Raw genomic sequence first — 18,886 nt, 5'->3', positions numbered from 1 at the left:
CCAGATGATTACTGATGTGGAGCATCTTCTCATGTGTCTGTTGGCCATCTGAATTTCTTCTTTGGAGAACTGTCTTTGGAGAACATGTTCTAGCCATGTCAATAGGCAAGAAAAAGAAATAAAAGGCATCCAGATTGGAAAGGAAGAAGTAAAATTAGCTATTTGCAGATGACATGGTCTTCCATGTAGAAACCCTAAACTTCTTTGGAGAACAGTTCCTCTACCCATTTGTTAATCAGGTTATTTGCTTTTTGGGTGTTGAGGCATGTAAGTTCTTTATATATTTTGGATGTTAACCCGTTGTCAGATATGTCATTTACAAATATATTCTCCCATACTGTAGGATGGCTTTTTGTTCTGTTGATGGTATCCTTTACCATACACAAATGTTTTAGTTTTATGTAGTCCCATGAGTTCATTTTTGCTTGTGTTTCCCTTGCTCGAGGAGATGCGTTCAGGAAGAAGTTGCTCATGCTTATATTCAGGAGATGTTTGCCTATGTTGTCTTCTAAGAGTTTTATGGTTTCATGACTTACATTCAAGTCTTTAATCCATTTCGAGTTTACTTTTGTGTATGAGGTTAAACAATAATCCAGTTTCATTCTCTTGCATGAAGCTGTCCAGTTTTGCCAACACCAGCTGTTGAAGAGGCTGTCATTTCCCCATTGTATGTCCATGGCTCCTTTATCATATATTAATTGACTATATATGGCTGGGTTTATATCAGGGCTCTCTAGTCTCTTCCTTTGGTCTATGGGTCTGTTCTTGCCAGTACCAAATTGTTTTGATTACTTTGGCTTTGTAGTAGAGCTTGAAGTTGGGGAGCATAATTCCTCCTTCTTTATGCTTCCTTCTCAGGATTGCTTTGGGTATTCGGGGTCTTTTGTGGTTCCATAAGAATTTTAGAACTGGTTTCTCTAGTTTGTTGAAGAATGCTGTTGGTATTTTGATAGGAATTGCATTGAATCTATAGATTGCTTTAGGCAGGATGGCCATTTTGACAATATTAATTCTTCCTATCCATGAGCACAGATGTGTTTCCATTTATTGGTATCTTTAATTTCTCTCATGAGTGTCTTGTAGTTCTCAGAGTATATAGGTCTTTCACTTCCTTTGTTAGGTTTATTCCTAGGTATTTTATTCTTTTTGATGTAACTGTGAATAGAATTATTTTCGTGATTTCTCTCTCTGCTAGTTCATTGTTAGTGTATAGGACTGCTACCAATTTCTGTGTATTAATTTTGTATCCTGCACTTTGCTGAATTCAGATATTAGTTCTAGTAGTTTGGGAGTGGATTCTTTAGGGTTTGTTATGTACAATATCATGTCATCTGCAAACAGGGACAGTTTAACTTCTTCCTTGCCAGTCTGGATGCCTTTCATTTCTTTGTGTTGTCTAATTGCCATGGAATTAGACAATGTTGAATAGATGTGAGGAAAGTGGGCATCTTTGTCTTGTTCCCGATCTTAAAGGTAAAGCTTTCAGCTTCTCGCTGTTAAGTATAATGTTGGCTGTGGGTTTGTCATATATGGATGGCCTTTATTATGTTGAGGTACTTGCCCTCTATACCCATTTTGTTGAGTTTTTATCATGAATGGATGTTGAAATTTGTCAAATGCTTTTTCAGCATCTATGGAGATGATCATGTAGTTTTTGTCCTTTTTGTTAATGTGGTGGATGATGTTGATGGATTTTCAAATGTACCATCCTTGCATCTCTGGAATAAATCCTACTTGATCATGATGGATGATCTTTTTGATGTATTTTTGAATTTGGTTTGCTAATATTTTGTTGAGTATTTTTGCATATATGTTCATCAGGGATATTGCTCTGTAATTTTCTTTTTTTGTGGTGTCTTTTCCTAGTTTTGGTATTAGAGTGATGCTGGTGTCATAGAATGAGTTTGGGAGTATTCCCTCCTCTCCTATTTTCTGGAAAACTTTAAGGAGAATGGGTATATTAGATCTTCACTAAATGTTTGATAAAATTCAGCAGTGAAGCCATCTGGTCCAGGCGTTTTGTTCTTAGGTAGGATTTTGATTACCAGTTCCATTTTGTTGCTGGTAATTGGTCTGTTTAGATTTTCTGTTTCTTCCTTGGTCAGCCTTGGAAGGTTGTATTTTTCTAGAAAGTTGTCCATTTCTTCTACGTTATCCAGTTTGTGAGCATATAATTTTTCATAGTATTCTCTAATAATTCTTTGTATTTCTGTGGTGTCCATAGTGATTTTTCCTTTCTCATTTCTGATTCTGTTTATGTGTGTAGGCTCTCTTTTTGTCTTGATAAGTGTGGCTAGGGGTTTATCTATTTTGTTTATTTTCTCAAAGAACCAGCTCTTGCTTTCATTGATTCTTTCCATTGTTTTTTTCTTCTCAATTTTATTTATTTCTGCTCTGATCTTTATTATGTCCCTCCTTCTACTGAGTTTGGGCCTCATTTGTTCTTCTTTTTCTGTTTTCATTAATTGTGAGTTTAGACTGCCTATATGGAATTGTTCTTCTCTCCTGAGGTAGGCCTGTGTTGCAATATACTTTCCTCTTAGCACGGTCTTGGCTGCGTCCCACAGTTTTTGTGGTGTTGAATTATTGTTGTCATTTGTCTCCATATATTGCTTGATCTCTGTTTTTATTTTGTCATTGATCCATTGGTTATTTAGAAGCATGTTGTGAAGCCTCCAGGTGTTTGTGGGGTTTTTCATTTTCTTTGCGTAATTTATTTCTAGTTTCATATCTTTGTAGTCTGAGAAACTGGTTGGTAGAATTTCAGTCATTTTGAATTTACTGAGGCTCTTTTTGTGGCCTAGTATATGATCTATTCTTGAAAATGTTCCATGTGCAATTGAGAAGAATGTGTATTCTGCTGCTTTTGGGTGTAGATTTCTGTAGATGTCTGTTAGGTCCATCTGTTCTAATATGTTGTTCAGAGCCTCTGTGTCCTTACTTATTTTCTTTCTGGTTGATCTGTCCTTCAGAGTGAGTGGAGTGTTGAAGCCTCCTAGAATGAATGTATTGCATTCTATTTCCCCTTTTAATTCTGTTAGTATTTATTTCACATATGTAGTTGCTCCTGTGTTGGGAGCATATATATTTATAATGGTTATATCTTCTTGTTGGATTGACCCCTTTATCATTATGTAATGTCCTTCTTGTCTCTTGTGAATTTCTTTGTTTTGAAGTCTTTTTTTCTGATACAAGTACTACAGCTCCTGCTTTTTTCTCCCTATTAGTTGCATGAAATATCTTTTTCCATCCCTTCACTTTTAGTCTGTGAATGTCATGGGTTTAAAATGAGTCTCTTGTAGGCAGCATATTGATGGGTCTTGTTTTTTTATCCATTCAGTGACTCTATGTCTTTTGATTGGTGCATTCAATCCATTTACATTTAGGGTGATTATCAATAGGTATGTAATTATTGCCATTGCAGACTTTAGATTCGTGGTTACCAAAGGTTCAAGGTTAACTTCCTTACTATCTAAGAGTCTTAACTCATTTAATATGCTATTACAAACATAATCTAAAGGTTCTTTTCTTTTTCTCCCCCTTTTTCTTCCTCCTCCATTCTTTGTATATCATGTATCATAGTCTGTACTCTTTGTCTATCCCTTGATTGACTTTGGGGATAGATAATTTAATTTTGCATTTGCTTAGTAATTAGCTGTTCTACTTTCTTTGCTGTGGTTTTATTACCTCTGGTGACAGCTATTAAACCTTAGGAACACTTCCATCTTTAGCAGTCCCTCTAAAATACACTGTAGAGATGGTTTGTGGGAGGTAAATTCTGTCAGCTTTTGTTTATCTGGAAATTCTTTAATCCCTCCTTCAAATTTAAATGATAATCTTGCTGGATAAAGTAATCTTGGTTCCAGGCCCTTCTGCTTCATTGCATTAAATACATCATGCCACTCCCTTCTGGCCTGTAAGGTTTCTGCTGAGAAGTCGGATATTAGCCTGATGGGCTTTCCTTTGTGTATGATCTTATTTCTCTCTCTGGCTGCTTTTTACAGTCTGAATGAAAGGGCAAGCTCCCAGATTCTATTTTAGCCAATTGAGACCCGGATCCTACCTCAGCCAATTGGGAGCCGGATCCTATTTCACCAAATCGGAGCTGGTCTCTCTCCCCTCCAGTCAGCAAGAAGTACACCCACCACCCCTAGACCCTGCCAATTGACCAAAGCCACGACTCATCACCCCCCCAACTACCCCCAGGCCCAGCCAATCAGCCAGGGCCACGACCATCACCCCCCAAACTGCCCTGGAAACCCATAAAACCTTTGTTCTGGGGAAAACGCACTCTCTTTCTCTGGCATCTTGCCACTGTGTTGGTGTAGATGAGAGATTGAGCTTGAGCTAGCTCAAATAAAGGCTCTTTGCTTTTGCATCGGTGTTGGCTCCTTGGTGGTCTGCTGGGATTTGCGACTTTGGGCACAACATGTCCTTATCCTTGATCTTTGCCATTTTAATTATTATATGTCTTGGTGTTGTCTTCCTTGGGTCCCTTGTGTTGGGAGATCTTTGTATCTCTGTGGCCTGAGAGACTTTCCCAGATTGGGGAAGTTTTCAGCAATTACTTCCTCAAAGACACTTTCTATCCCTTTCTGTCTCTCTTCTTCTTCTGGCACCCCTATAATGTGAATATTGTTCTGTTTGGATTGGTCACACAGTTCTCTCAATATTCTTTCATTCTTAGAGATCCTTTTTTCTCTGTGCCTCAGCTTCTTTGTATTCTCCTTCTCTAGTTTCTATTTCATTTATCATCTCCTCCACCATATCTAATATGCTTTTAATTCCCTCCATTGTGCTCTTCAATTATTGGATCCCCAACTGGAATTCATTCCTGAGTTCTTGAATATCTTTCTGTACCTCCATGAGCATGTTAATGATTTTTATTTTGAACTCCCTTTCAGGAAGAGTCATGAGGTCCATGTCATCTTTCTCAGGAGTTATATTAATTTTACTCTGAACCAGGTTCCTTTGGCATTTCATATTTGTATATGGCATGCTCTAGTGTCCAGAAGCTCTACTCTCTCGAACTGCTCAGCCCCTGAAGCAATGTTGGGGGTCAGGGAAGTGGTATTGGTGCCTTGGGGGAGGAAAGAACTGTTTCCTGCTTCCTGGCTGGTATGCCTGTCTCCACTGCCTGATCGAGTGGACCAAGCACACAGGTATAAGCCTCTATGCTTTGTGTTTGTAGTTGCTGTAGACAGATCTTCCCTCTGGCTGGCCTAATGCCACGGTAGGGTTTGCTGGTTTGTGAGCCAGGTGGGGCTAGTGGGAAAAAGGTGCAGTAGGCTGCCTACCCTCGAGGGGGTCCTTGTTGCTGTGTAGTCATCCAGGGAGCTGGAGCACCTGAAAATCGTGAAAGCTCCCAACCTGCTGGGCAGAGTGCACCTGGACAATTTTGTCTACCTGTGGTTTCTCCTGAGCAGTAAGCTCTGTGCAATCCTTGCCCCTTTAGCAGCCCTCTTGCTAAGGGCTTCCTTGTTAGGAAGTGTCTCAGACTGCCCACCTTTCTTTTGTCCCAGAGCAGCCGGATATGGATCCCTGCTTTCCACAAGCAGCTGGAATCTCAGTCTCTTCAGGAATTCTGCCTGTCTTAGCTTTCCAATCCCCCAGTCATGAGAGTATCATGAAAGCACCATGAAATGTAGGTTTGGGCTCCCAGAGCAGATCTCCCGAGATAGGAATTCAGCAGTCCCAGGCCTCCACTCCCTCCCTGCTCCGTTTCTCTTCCTCCAGCTGGTGGGGTGGGGGAAGGGCTTGGGTCCCGCCCAGCTACAGCTTTGGTACATTACCCTGTTCTGTGAGGTCTGTTCTTTTCTCCAGTTTTATGAAGTCTGGAGCACCCTCTTTCCTGGTGCTCTTTCAGGATTAGTTGTATTAATTATATTTTCGTGTTATATGCGGTTTTAGGAGGAAGCCTCTGTCTCACTTCTCATGCCGTCATCTTTAATCCCTGTTATTCCTTTTTCATGTATTAGCTGCAATACTTCTGTATCCAGTGAATGTATAAAATATTTGAATACCCTGAGCTATATTTCCTATAGGAAAGGCAAGATAAGTGTTTGCTTTTTTCCTATTATTTTTCAAAAAAAGTATTGGCTTTGTAGTATCTTCTAATTTCTTCTAAAGGTGATCAGTGAGTGTTTTGCTTTTCATTTTTTAGCTTAAGCATATTTAATGTGTTGTAATCCACTGTAGTTGTTATTATTAATGCTTACATTGTCCCAGTTTTGACCAGGTGAAAGAGAAAATTTGAGAATATAACTTATTTGTGGATGTATTAAATCTGAGTTGCTTTTGGGCATCCATGTGAAATTACCCAGCAACTGGTAGTGAAGAATATGATATTTAGGAAATAAATAGAAGCCACCATACCCAGTTGAAACCAGGAATATGCACAAGACTCTAGAGAGCGGTAAAGTATGGGAATTTAGGAGGCACTAATATTTTAAGTATATTGGGAGGAAAAAGAACTAAAAAAAGATCAAGAAAAGAAGATAGGGTAGAGAAGTAGATAGAATCAAAATTGGGTGCAGGTAGGGAAGAAATATCTAGTGTTGCTAGTTGCCTTAATTTTTTTCAATGAAAAATCTTGTCTATAGAACATTTGGCATAGAAATATTTATTAATTTGTTAATGATTATAAACTTTAATCTCAGAACACAAATTCAAACTCAGAGCCTGTTCTTTTCCACCACAAGCTACCTCTCAGGTGGCCACTGGCAGACACTTACCAGTGGTGTCCCCTATAGTCAAGCAGGTAGGAAGCCAGTGGAAAAGAAGCTGCTGGGAATTTGAGTGCTTCAAGAAGCATGTTGCCATAGAGCCAGTTTGCAGTAGATTGAAGTGTGAGCTAATGTGCAAATAAAGCAAGAACTCTACTTCTAAAAAACTGATTTGATATATCTCTGGGAGGAATATAAAGACCTTTCTTCCTCTGATACAAGAAGGTATCAGGAGTCATCAAAACCTATATTAATTTAGCTCTTGTCATAAAATGTTACACACATTCAAGTGTATGGAGTGGGATTATGAGAGAAGAAAGATCACAGAATTTTCAAAGTAGATGAGGACTGCCTACACTAGATGAAAATGGTTTTGGAGATGATGAATGATTTAGTTTTTCATCTTTAAGACACTTGACAATGTGAATACAGTCTTTAGTTGCCTTCTTAACTTAGCACTAAAGCAACAGAGTCACAGCAGGAAAGCCAACCTGGCAGCTGACTGAATTAAGAGAGCACAGACCGTTACAAGCAAGGGAGAGCTCTGCTGATGTAGGAAGGCTTGGTGGCGCCGTGCTCTTGAGTCTTGTGATGGCACTGCACAGTCCATTTACTGTGCCACTCCTGTCTTCATGGTGGTTATATCAAATTGCAGATACCATTACTCCAAACTTGCATGAGACAACAGAGCTTCAAATGTAAAGTGTCTGTATTGATGTATGGTGCAGCATGTCATATAGCTCAGCCCCTCCACCCCCAGTGACCTCTTGGTATCCACCTTAACTGGATGCAAAGACAGAGAAGCATATGTTCAAATATTTTCTGTACCGAATACAGTTTTACGGTTCCTTTTCTAATTTTTTTTTTCCCTTTTCTAATTTTAAAAGCAGCTAAGTTAAAAGCAACTTAAGTTAGTGTTTTGAAGGGAAACTTAAAAAAAAAGCCTTATCAGAAAGCCTTTCTTACCCTTTCTGCCTTTTGGAGGATAACAGGCTCCTATGCTCAGTGTAAATCTTTCAAATTTGAAGTTGTCATTGATTCTGTTAAATCTCAAGTTCAGTAAGTAATTTAATTTTGGTTCTCCATCCCTCTCCAGGATGAACTGGTGTCCAAGTCTAGAACTCGATACTATGTGAACTCTCAGCAACACAGAGTGAAAAACCGAGTATGGCAGACTCTGCTGGTCCTCTTCCCCAGATTTGATCAGGTATGATACTGTTATATTTGTATTTTAAGCATAACTTTTTCATATGAACAAACTAGTAGAAACTGTCATGTGCTGTTTTAAAATTGAGAAAGTAATCTGCTTAAAATGTATACTTCTTGAAATTGAAGTTATTCAGAAGTTTCTTTTAATAGAAAAAATACTAAGGCAATTAAGTATTGTGAAAATAAAGTAGAAACTGGTTAACATGGCCCTATTTAATTTTTTTTTCCTTCATTATTTTAATGTACATAATATTTTAACTGTTCAAAGTGTCCTTTGCTATTTGGTTAGAAAATATGAATATATTAACTGCGAATTTTCCATAGCTAAGTTATTTTGGAGTATTACTGTTTTGGATTATCCATGTACTCTAGAAACCAGGTAGATTTGCATCATTTAGGATGGGACTGTCATTTCCCATGGTTGATATTTTTTTTTTTTTGCCCTTAATTTCATGGATAGTGTGGCTATACAAACCAGCTAAGCAAAGGCCACAATCTCTGTCTCTTACAACAGTCTCTTTATCCAGTTACCTTTTCTCTTACCTGAGGAGGCAGGGAACAGGCATGTGAGGAGGCAGGTAACAGGCATGTGGACTGTCTGTTTATTTGCTTAATATTCTGTTAAGATAATAGATTATGAGAAAGTGATGGTCTATCTCACACAATTTAAACTTTGAAAGCATTTTTGAATGCAGAAAAATTTCCTCAGACTTGAGTTTCCTAAAGTCTTCCCCATCCTCTCATATGTTTCAGAGAATTTTAAAAACATATCAGACTTTTAAAATACAGTTTCAGGAAGCCTTCATCTGTGAATTAAATGTTTCAGTAACTAAGTATATAGGTATATCTGAATAAACTGTTTGGCTAAATGTAAGAGAAAAGAGAAAATAGATGGAAGAGTTCTTTCTGGGGAATATTGCTGCTAACTTCCATCATGGGCCTTTTAATGTTTTATTTTATTACTGTATATATTATACTTCACTATACATAACAGTGAATTAAAAAAAATACTTAGGAATGTTGTACTAGGTCACTGAGAGCATTTTTTTTTTCATGGAATGGACAGGCCCAGAGAGAGGGCTAATGTTGGAGGGTGGGGATGTTGGAGCAGGCAGGGACTGTAAGGAAGAAGAAGACTAGAGTCTGTCATGAAGCAGCCACTGCTAAGAATTTTAAGTTGTTATATGTTAAGGTTTCATTTCACCTTCATAATAGTCTTTCAAGGCAGACCATAAGTATTCCCATTTTACACGTAGGAGCCCCGGAGCTCAGAGAGATGGGTGACCTACTGTAGGATAACACCGCTAGCGAATGGTGGAGATGGAATTCAAAACCAGGACTGACCTAAGTTCATGCTCAACTTAAAGAACTGCCTCACAGGCTTAAAATGAGCTTTTCTGCACTTCTGAAAATTAGGAATTTTTAAAAGGTAGATTCTTCTACTTTGAAGTAAAGAGATGTACATGATAATTTTTTTTAATGTTATATAAGTAGATATTTTTTTTACCTGCTACTTGGATATGTTCAGTTTCCCATATAGAAGCACAAGTTTGAAAGACATGAGTGGTGCAAAGGAGAATGATTTTGGAGCTCAGGGCCTTGCCCAGAAGACCTGGGAGGCTGTGCAGGCAGAAGGATGACCAGTCCAAAAACAGGGAGCAAGGTACCCCAGCCCTGCTCCACATGGCCTCCTGCTGAGTTTGGCCTCTTTCATCATTGTTCTGAGTTTGAAGCCCATGGCATCTTGGCAGATGCTGATTTAAATCTGAATTCTGCCACTTCAGTAGGTGTGTGCTTTGAGGAAGTTATTTAGCTTTTCTGAATCTTTTCCTTTCCCTATAAAAAAAAATACAGATTAATAACCTTCCTCATAGATTTGATGTCCAAGTAAAATGTAAAGTTCTCAGTAAAAGTACCTTAGTGTTGTATTTCAATTAACAGTTTTTAGGGTCGTTGCTTGGAGAGTTAAAGATTCAATAATTACTTAGAGTAAAACTTTCAGCTGCTATTTTTTAATGGCAATTTAAAAAAAAAATTAAAATTAATAGCTATTTTCAAAATTGCTAAGAAACTAAATCTCAATTGTTACCACTACTAAGGAGAAATGATAATTATGTGATTTGATGGAGGCTCTGGTGGTAATCATATTGCAATATATAAATGTATCAAATCAATATGTTATACCTTAAACTTACATGATGTTATATTTCAATTATATCTCAATAAAAATAAATTTAAAAAAATTAATAACCATAGCATAACAGTTTAATTTGTGAACTTTATTCTTCTCAGAATTTCTTGAATAGAATTGTTGACAAGATCTTCCAGGCTGGCTTCATCAATAATCAGGCATCCATAAAATATTTTATAGAATGGATTATTATATTGATTCTTCATAAATTCCCTCAGTTTCTTCCAAAGTTCTGGGATTGTTTTTCTTACGTAAGTAAAGGAGACTTTTCATATTTTTTTAAACTGAGAAAAGATTTTGGCTATGCTGGGAGATTTGTTTCATTTTAATAGTTGGGTTTTTTTTTACTATCAGTTGCCCTGTACCTAATATGTTGACATCCTAAGTTCTATTTTGCAAGATTAGAATTAATTTAGGAGACAGAAATCCTGGGTGTTTGTCTTGAATACTTCTTAGTTTTCATTTGAGCTCTTCTATTCCAACAAAATGAAGATGGAAAAGGCTTTCATTATTGAGAAGGGAAATGGTGCCTTCTGTATTCTTATTTCCCAAGCAGTGTCTTTGTTTGATCTTAGAAATAAGAATAATGAGGAATTAAATACATTCCTCGCATCTTAAAGACTTTTTTAGTAGACCAACATAACCAAAGTAGAAAAGCAAGTGTCCATTCATTCCCGCCCTTTCTTCATCTCCACTCATCTGCCTCCTGAATCCCCCTCCCCAGCATTGCTTTTTATTTTTATTAAGGTGTTGTTAATATACACTCTTATGAAGGTTTCACATGAAAAAACAATGTGGTTACTACATTAACCCGTATTATCAAGTCCCTACCCATGCTGCATTGCAGTCAATGTCCATCAGTGTAGTAAGATGCCACAGATTCACTATTTGACTTCTCTGTGCTACACTGTCTTCCCTGTGACTACCTACACCATGTGTGCCAATCATAATACCCCTCAATCCTCTTCTCCCTCCCTCCCCACCCGCCCTCCCACACCCTTCCCCTTTCGTAACCACTAGTCCTTTCTTGGAGTCTGTGAGTCTGCTGCCATTTTGTTCCTTCAGTTTTGCTTCATTGTTATACTCTACAAATGAGGGAAATCATTTGGCACTTGTCTTTCTCTGCCTGGCTTATTTCACTGAGCATAATATCCTCCAGCTCCATCCATGTTGTTGCAAATGGTAGGATTTGTTTCTTTCTTATGGCTGAATAGTATTCCATTGTGTGTATGCATCTTCTTTATCCATTCATCTACTGATGAACACTTAGGTTGCTTCCATATCTTGGCTATTGTAAATAGTGCTGCGATAAACATAGGGGTGCATCACCAACATTTCTTATAGCTCGAAACTCATTTTTCAGGAATTGGTGCTAAGATTAGTGATGGAGTTGACAGTTGCAGATTTTTCGACAAATACTGAACCGCATCTGAACATCAGTCCTAAAGACTCACCTTGTTTCCTCTTGGCTGCCCAGTTCACCCTTCCTCCCTTGATAAGCAACCTTGCCCTCTGCTTCGTGTGAAAGAAGGGATGCCTTCCTCAAAGTATCTCTTTTTCTGTGTCTCCCTTTCTATGTCAGGGTAGAAATTGTTCTCCTTTTCACATCTGTCCCTGTGTCCTTACTTGTTCCTTTTGGGACTTGATTCTGAATTCTCCCTCTTACTGTTTCCACCATCCAGACATGGAACTGTCTTCTTTACTGTTAAGCTCTGAGGATAAGTGATCTTGGCCTCCCTCTTGGGTTCCTCTTCAACCACTGTGGTCCACTACATTTTCAGAATTCACACAGTGAGGATTTTATGTGTAGCTGCAGACAGCCTTTTCATTGTCTTTTTGTTTCTTCATCTTCCCCAGCCTCCCTAATGGCCTTTCACTTGGGCACTAGATTTATGCTGCATGTACCTCATAGCCTCCTCCTGTTAAGCTGCTTACTATTTTTTCATGTCGTTCCTTTCTCCCAACTCTTACACTTGTTATCCCAAGAGTAATTATTTAGCCCCTTGTACCTCTCTTCCCACACTCCCTTTGTTTTTTAAGCCCCATCTCTCCTGGCTCACTCCCCCTCTACCACCTACGAGGTGTTCCCACATAATTGCTTCAAATCACGTGAATGAAACTAAACTCATGGTGGTGTCGTCCCTAAAATTGGCTCCCTGTTTGTGTCCCTTCATTCTCCATCTTCTCACTTGAAACCTGGTGTCACACTAAGCAGAGGCAATATCATCCTCACAGTAATTCTGAGAAATAGGTTGGGGTTTTTCTTTCCTTTTTTTTTTCAAACTGTACTTACAAAGAAACTGAGGTTCAGAGAGATTAATTTTTCACACCACTAAGAAATGACAGCTTTAATTCATATGACTGTTTAATTTCAAAACCACATTCTTTATTCAATAGTTTATTTTCTGACTCTTCCTTCTCCTCTTCATGTCCAGGTAATTAAGACTATTCTACTACTTTCCTTTAATTGCTTCTCATGTTTTTTTTATTAAGCTAGTTTGTTCTGCCTGCTCTCAGGTGCCTTGGAAATTCTGACAAAAGTCAGGCTGGCTCTACTGTACCTCTAAGACCTCCTGACCCTTGTGTATCCCCACTCATGCCGGCACTTCTGTTAAGTTCTCACTGAGCATGGTCTCTACTTTTCACAGACCTTTCAGAGCTTGTCTAGTCTCTTTAAGTCTTTTCCTGCAGATGCCCAATGTACTCTTTATTGTAAGCAAATAAAACAACTTTAGCCAACTGAATCAAAAAGGGACTTAAATAAGCAGTACGGGAGGAGGGAATTAGGTAGCATAGAGAATGCCTGGAGAGCGGCAGGATCAGCCTGCGAAATATGCAGGAGCCTGGAGGCTTGGTGGCTTCCAGAGCTGCAGTCACAGGCAGCCGTAGAGCCGGTCCCCCAGGACATGGTTCACCCCATTGGGCACGTGGTGCTATCAGAGCTGTGCTGCGGCTGTAGTCAACTCAACACCTGCTGCCTCTGCCACCTGCTTGGAGGTGGGTTCTCTGTGGGCCTTATCTCTCTAGGTTATGGTGTCTCCACCAGAATTCAGGCCAGTGTCTCTGGATCCAGGTCAGGTGCCTTCTCTTTAGCTGCAAAGAGGCCAAGTAAGTAAGTACCAGGCACTTTCATCTTCCCAGAAGACCTACAGTGTAGGAGAATTCCCTTAACTTGGAAGGGGACTCAAGATAGATGCCAAAGAAAAGGCAAATATCCACTACAGCGTTTTCTTCCTTTATTGGAAGGAGATGACCTTAATTTATTTTTTGAGAAAATAGAAGTCATCACATAGTAATACCTGTGTCTTCTTGATAGCAGTCACAGATTTCCCTATGTCTGTTCCTCCAAGACTTCTTCCTCCTTTTACCGTAAAGGACCTGAGTCTTCTGCTTGTCCTTTGACTTGTCTTCTCTCTGCCTTCTTCGGAGCTGTTCACTATCAGTCTTTCTGCTATACACTCTTCTTCCTACTAAATGGTTCCCATTGTCTTTTAAAAGTGCTCCTGTGTAATTCCTTGCTTATGGACCCTTACCCAGGACTTCTCATCCCTCTCCTGGACTTGCCTTGTCTCACTACTTCCTGAAAGGCATCCAGTTCCACAGTTGGGTGTTTTTTCTTGTCCTTCCCACCACCCCTTCAATCTGGCCTCCAGCTTCCCCTCAGGCACTTCTAAGAAGACCAATGTCCAGACTTGGTGTTCAGCTTCCTCCTCCTGCCCCACTGTCCCTCCTCTGTATCCTCTCCAGGCTTTTCCTTCCCTCCCAGCTGCTGGATATTAGCACTTACCAAGGCTGGGCCTTTGTGATTTCTCCTTGTTTGATGGTCAGTTTTACCAGAGTTATGGATTTGCTTATTTTCTGATGTGAATGACTCATTGACTTGTCTTTCTATTCCAGACATGTCCTCCAAGTGCTAAATCAGAGGGGCCAAAGCACAGCCAATGCGGCCTCGCACAGTTTCCCTGGGCCACAACCACACCCAGTCACCTACATGCTGCCTACGGCTGTGTTTGCCCTCGAGTGACAAGAGTTGAGCAGTTGCAACAGAGACAGAAAGACCCACAAGCCATATTTTTATTTACCGTTTAGTCCTTTACAGAAAAAGCATTTGCTGAGCTCTGCTATAGACATTCTCCTTGCATGTTTGTAAATCATCTAAAACATAGAGTCCAATACCAAGTGCCTTATTTTTTCCCCAAACTTGATCTTCCACTATGGTGAACAGCAGCACCGTCCATTCAGCTGCACAGACCAGAAACCCTGATGCTTTTCCTGCTGCATGTCTGATTCGTGACCTGATCCTTGATCTTACCTCCTAAGTATTTCTTAGTCCTCCGACTTCTATCTCCACTAGGCCATCTTGGTCCAGGCTGCTGTTACCCATTGCACAGATTCCTCATGGGCCACTTTTATCCACTCTTGCCTCTGTTTCAATATGTTCTCCATCCGAAAGCCAGAGTGGTTTGTCAAAGGGGAAATTTGATCAAGTTATCTACTTGCTTAAAGCATTGCTGTCAAAATAAAGACCAGAAGTCTTCAGAATGGCCTGCAGGTCTCACACCCTCATCCCCCTCCAGTCCCTTTGTGTGCCACACTCCCCCTTCTGCACTGCAGCCTTACTGTTGTCTCAGTTCTTTTCCCAACCGTTGAATGTAAACAGCAGTACATCATTATTTGTCATGGTTCTGGGTAGAGGGCTTGCCTGGGCAGTTCCTCTCCATGTGGTGTTGGCTGGGGCATCACTGCCCCTCGTGTGTCCAGCAGGGTAGCCAGACCTCTTCTGTGGTGGCTCAGGGCTCCAAGAAGGACACAAAGAGGACATATTTTAATGGGCACGCACTGCCCAGCTGCTGGTGCATCCTGCTTGCTAACATCTCAGCTAGAGCAGGTGGTGTGACTGAGCTTCCCAAGGTTGTAGGGGGGTGCGTCAGGGCATGAATGCCGGGCAGCTCGTTCAGTGGGGGCCTCTGGTGTGACTCAGTTCCCCCCAGTCTCTGTTTCACATTCATCCAGGCCCTTTTGCTCTCAGGCCTTTGCACATGTTCCTACCTGAAATGGTTGTTTTCCTCCTCCTCTCTACATAACTGCTTTTTGTCCTGGAGGTCTTAACCTTCATGCATCATATGTGCCATTTCTGATCTTAAAGGGAGTTGTCTCCCTGAGTGTTTGGATCCCCTTGTGATGGGTTTTTGTAGCACATATACAGTACCTGTTATAAATTGGAATTTTAATTTGTTGTCTGATTGGATTCTATTTTTTCTCCCCACTGGACCACAGCGCCATGAAGACAGGAACCTGATCTATTTTTGTTTTCTCCTGTTTCTGGCACAGTACCAGGCACATAGAAGACATTCGGTAACTACCAGTTAAAGAAAGGAATACATCATCGGATTTTCCCTTCAGTGTGGTTTCCGAACAGTAGTGTTTGTAGTCTCTTTCTAGTCTATCTAGCCCCCATCAGTTTATTATCACTTAAATATGTTATTCTCAATCACTGTTAATTAATTGGGAACATTTCTAAATTCCTGTTTAATACTCTTATGTAATTTTTCATCATGGCTTTTAAGTTGTCAAAAGATCCCATTTACCTTTGGAACCTTACTCTGCCACTCCATCGCTGTACTGGTCTCCCCTCAGCTTATTGTCTCTGCCCGTCATTTGCCTCCTTATCTGTCTGTCTGATTCTCTTCCACCTGTTCTCTCTCCTCCTGCACCCCTGCACCGTCACCTCTGTGCCAGTCCCTCATCCTAAAGGCCTTGCCTCTTCTGAGTGAGTGTACCCTTCCTTGGCTCTATCACTTGACAGGTAAATTAGTAACTTGTGGTGGCTCCTGATTGTTCAGTGTGTTGGCCTTTGGCTGTAGGAAGTTCCTTTTAATCCTGTTTCCCCACCCGGGCTAGGCCTAGTGCATCAGGGAAGAGACTGCCTCACATGCTGAGCCCCAGTGTTTCCCGCTCAGCCCTGCTCCTGCACAGGAGCACAGTAAACCCTGAATGACTATTTTGTTTGTCTGACTTTTTTGTCAGGGTGAAGAAAACCTTAAAACAAGCATTTGTACGTTGTTGTCAGTTTTATCACATTTGGAAATCATAACTCAAAATACTCCAGAAAAGGTGAGTTTAAATTGCCTGTAACAAGAGTTTAACGTTGACTATCAAAATAGAAATTTGTTTTTGTACTAATTTTGTTTAAAATATAGAGTGTTCCTCGTGTTTTTTTGCCATTTCCCCTACTTCCTTCTTCCTGTCTGCTCATGTTCTCATGGACTTAGACACAAGTACACAGGAAGGTCCGACCCACTTGCACACATACACACTGAGGGATGCCCGAGTGCATGCTAAATCTGTAGACAAATTAATGGGCAGTTTTTAAGGAGATGATCCTTAATTTTATGTAAGTATTTACATAAGATTTTGTTAGTTGGATTTAACGATTGCATTTAACTGCTTCTTGAATGATACAGTTATTTACCCAGTTATTTGCTTGTGCAAAGAAACTTATGGTCTGTGTTAAAATGCCATTGGGTAATTGAAGGTTGATGTACAATGTTACCATCTTCAGTGTCGAGGCCAGCTTTTTCAGCTTTCTCAGGTTTAGAGTGATTTTTCTAGTGGTTTACCCCACAGGTAAGTAGAGATCTTAGCTAATTCTGGCTAATCATGGTGGAACTGTGAAGAATTTAGGAGAACCAGTAAGAAGGCAAGGTTCTATAGTATTGAATCTACAGAGAAGAATATGGTATGTTGTAAACTCTAGAAGAAAAGTTAGTATATGAAATGAGAAGTGTGGTCCTGTGTTGAAAGTGAAATAAAAAAAGAAAAGATTTCCTGGAATTTTTCAGTATTCTTGTCTTTAAACAGTATTGATAATCAAATTTAGTTGTAATTTATTTCATCAATCCTAAAACAGACCTTTCTCCCCACCCCATTTTAACTTTTAAAATCCTCTTAAAATTTATGGTGTCTTACAGTGTCTGTCAGCAGATGGCAGTGTGTTAGTTAAAGTTACCTGAGAACTTGTGTTAACACCTTCTGGTAAGATCAGGAAAGCGCTAGCATCAGATAACATCAAATGTTACCTTTCTGTTTTAAATATGTGCAGGAAAGAGATTTGCTTACAATCTATTGAGGGAAGTAAAAGAGATAAGAAATTGTACTGTTGCAGGGTGGATGAAATAGCTGAAGGATTGTTTAGACAAATTCTGACAGTGAATTCATCTTCCAGGCAGACCTGATTCAGACCTTAACTTCCCCCCCTACTTGGTGTGTGAGTTGTTCACGTGAATTAACCATTTTAAAACTCCCCTTTTCCCCAGCTCAACAGTGGTGTAGGACTAATGCCCAGTAAATGAGGAATCTGGACTTTATCCTAAGAGCATTGGGGAGCTGCTGCAGGATTTTAAGCAGAAACATGACAGGGTCTGATTTGTGTGTGTGGCTACAGCATGTTGCATGGGTGGTGCGGGGGCAGACCTGGAGAGAGGCAGACCAGCTAGGAAGCTGCCAAGGGACCTGAGTGCTTTCATGGTGCCCTGTCCTGGGGTGGTGGCGTGGAGCAGGTGAGCAAGTCAGTGTGACATGTATGTGGTAGAGAGAAACCCCAGCCTTGGGGATGGGCTAGGTGGACAGATGAAACCCAGGGGGATGACCTGGGCTGCCAGGCTTACCGTGCCTTTCACACATGGGGGAGATGATGATAGGCAGCGGTCTGAATCTGTTACCTGTGACCCCTACAGAGACACAGGAAAGAGCAGTTAGATATTGGGGTCTGCAGCTCAGGAGGGTGGTCTGAATAGGAAATCCAGCTCATGTTAGAGATCACAACTCATTATCTTAAGCAGCCAGGCAAGTAGCAGAAACAAACGTTGCCAACTTGTGAACCAGGAGGGTGGGGAAGGGCTGTGGGTGAACCGGGCGCTCTTGTGCTGTGAAGGTAATGTGGGGCTATAGTCCATTACACGCCTGGGGCTGCAAAGCCTGGAAAATGAAAACCTCTATTTTTAAAGCATCCCTGGAGCCAGGTCTTCAGGCATTTGCAAAGGGTCTGGAAGGCAGGAGCACACCTGTATGAGCATGCCAAGTCACAGAGGCACCTGTTTTCCTGAGGTAGGGTTAGCTGAGGCCCCAGTGTCCAGCTCTGTGAACACTAAGAGGCAGAGGGCAGCTCATTTTTTGCTCATGTGAATGCAGGAGGCATGGCGTGGTGTGAGGTCTGGAAACAGTGGTTGTGGCTAGATTATAGAAGAGGGAGGTGGTGGCCCAGTTCAGTGGTGTGGCTCCTGGTAGATCACCTTGAGAGCTGAGAGTCTACATCTTTAGTACTTCCAGGGGTGCAGTAATAAAGATCCATTTTTGCCTGACTAGCCATATTCAGTTCCTGCAGCCAAGCTCTGATGGGTTAAGATTAAAATATTTTTTTCAAAACACTGTGCAGGTTGTAGGACTAGGAAGGTGGGGGGAGGCAGGTGTGGTTATAAGGGGACAGCAGGAAGGATGCCTGGGTGTAGGAGCTGCTCAGTGTCTTGACTGTCATCGTGGATACACAAACATACACATGTGAGAAAACTGTCAACACCACACACACACAAATGAGTACAGGTAAAACTGAGGAAATCTAATTTACCAGTGGACTATATCCATGTCAATATCCTGTTGTGACTTGATACTGGAATTTGCCAAATGCTGCCATTAAGAGAAACTGAACAATGTCTTAAGAGAGGCACAAAGGATCCCTCTGTTTCTTAAAACTGCAGGTGGGTCT

The 18,886-nt window shown here is 40.6% G+C and overlaps 1 protein-coding gene across 4 annotated transcripts in view; it reads left to right on the top strand.

Moving 5' to 3' along the window:
• TARBP1 (TAR (HIV-1) RNA binding protein 1) overlaps positions 1–18,886 on the top strand; it is an 89,098-nt gene that overhangs the window by 57,621 nt on the left and 12,591 nt on the right. For all 4 annotated transcript variants that reach the window (XR_008998850.1, XM_036919252.2, XM_036919253.2 and 1 more), the window contains 3 exons: positions 7,822–7,932; positions 10,227–10,376; positions 16,153–16,239. Coding sequence is in view for 3 of the 4 variants with exons in the window: in XM_036919252.2 (XP_036775147.2) it covers positions 7,822–7,932; positions 10,227–10,376; positions 16,153–16,239 (348 nt within the window). In the remaining variant the exon portion in view is untranslated. The remainder of the gene's footprint in view (positions 1–7,821; positions 7,933–10,226; positions 10,377–16,152; positions 16,240–18,886) is intronic.

The sequence above is a fragment of the Manis pentadactyla genome, chromosome 8 (genome assembly GCF_030020395.1).
Source record: "Manis pentadactyla isolate mManPen7 chromosome 8, mManPen7.hap1, whole genome shotgun sequence".
Classification (NCBI taxonomy): Eukaryota; Metazoa; Chordata; class Mammalia; order Pholidota; family Manidae; genus Manis; species Manis pentadactyla.
This window is presented reverse-complemented; position numbering and strand designations above follow the sequence as displayed.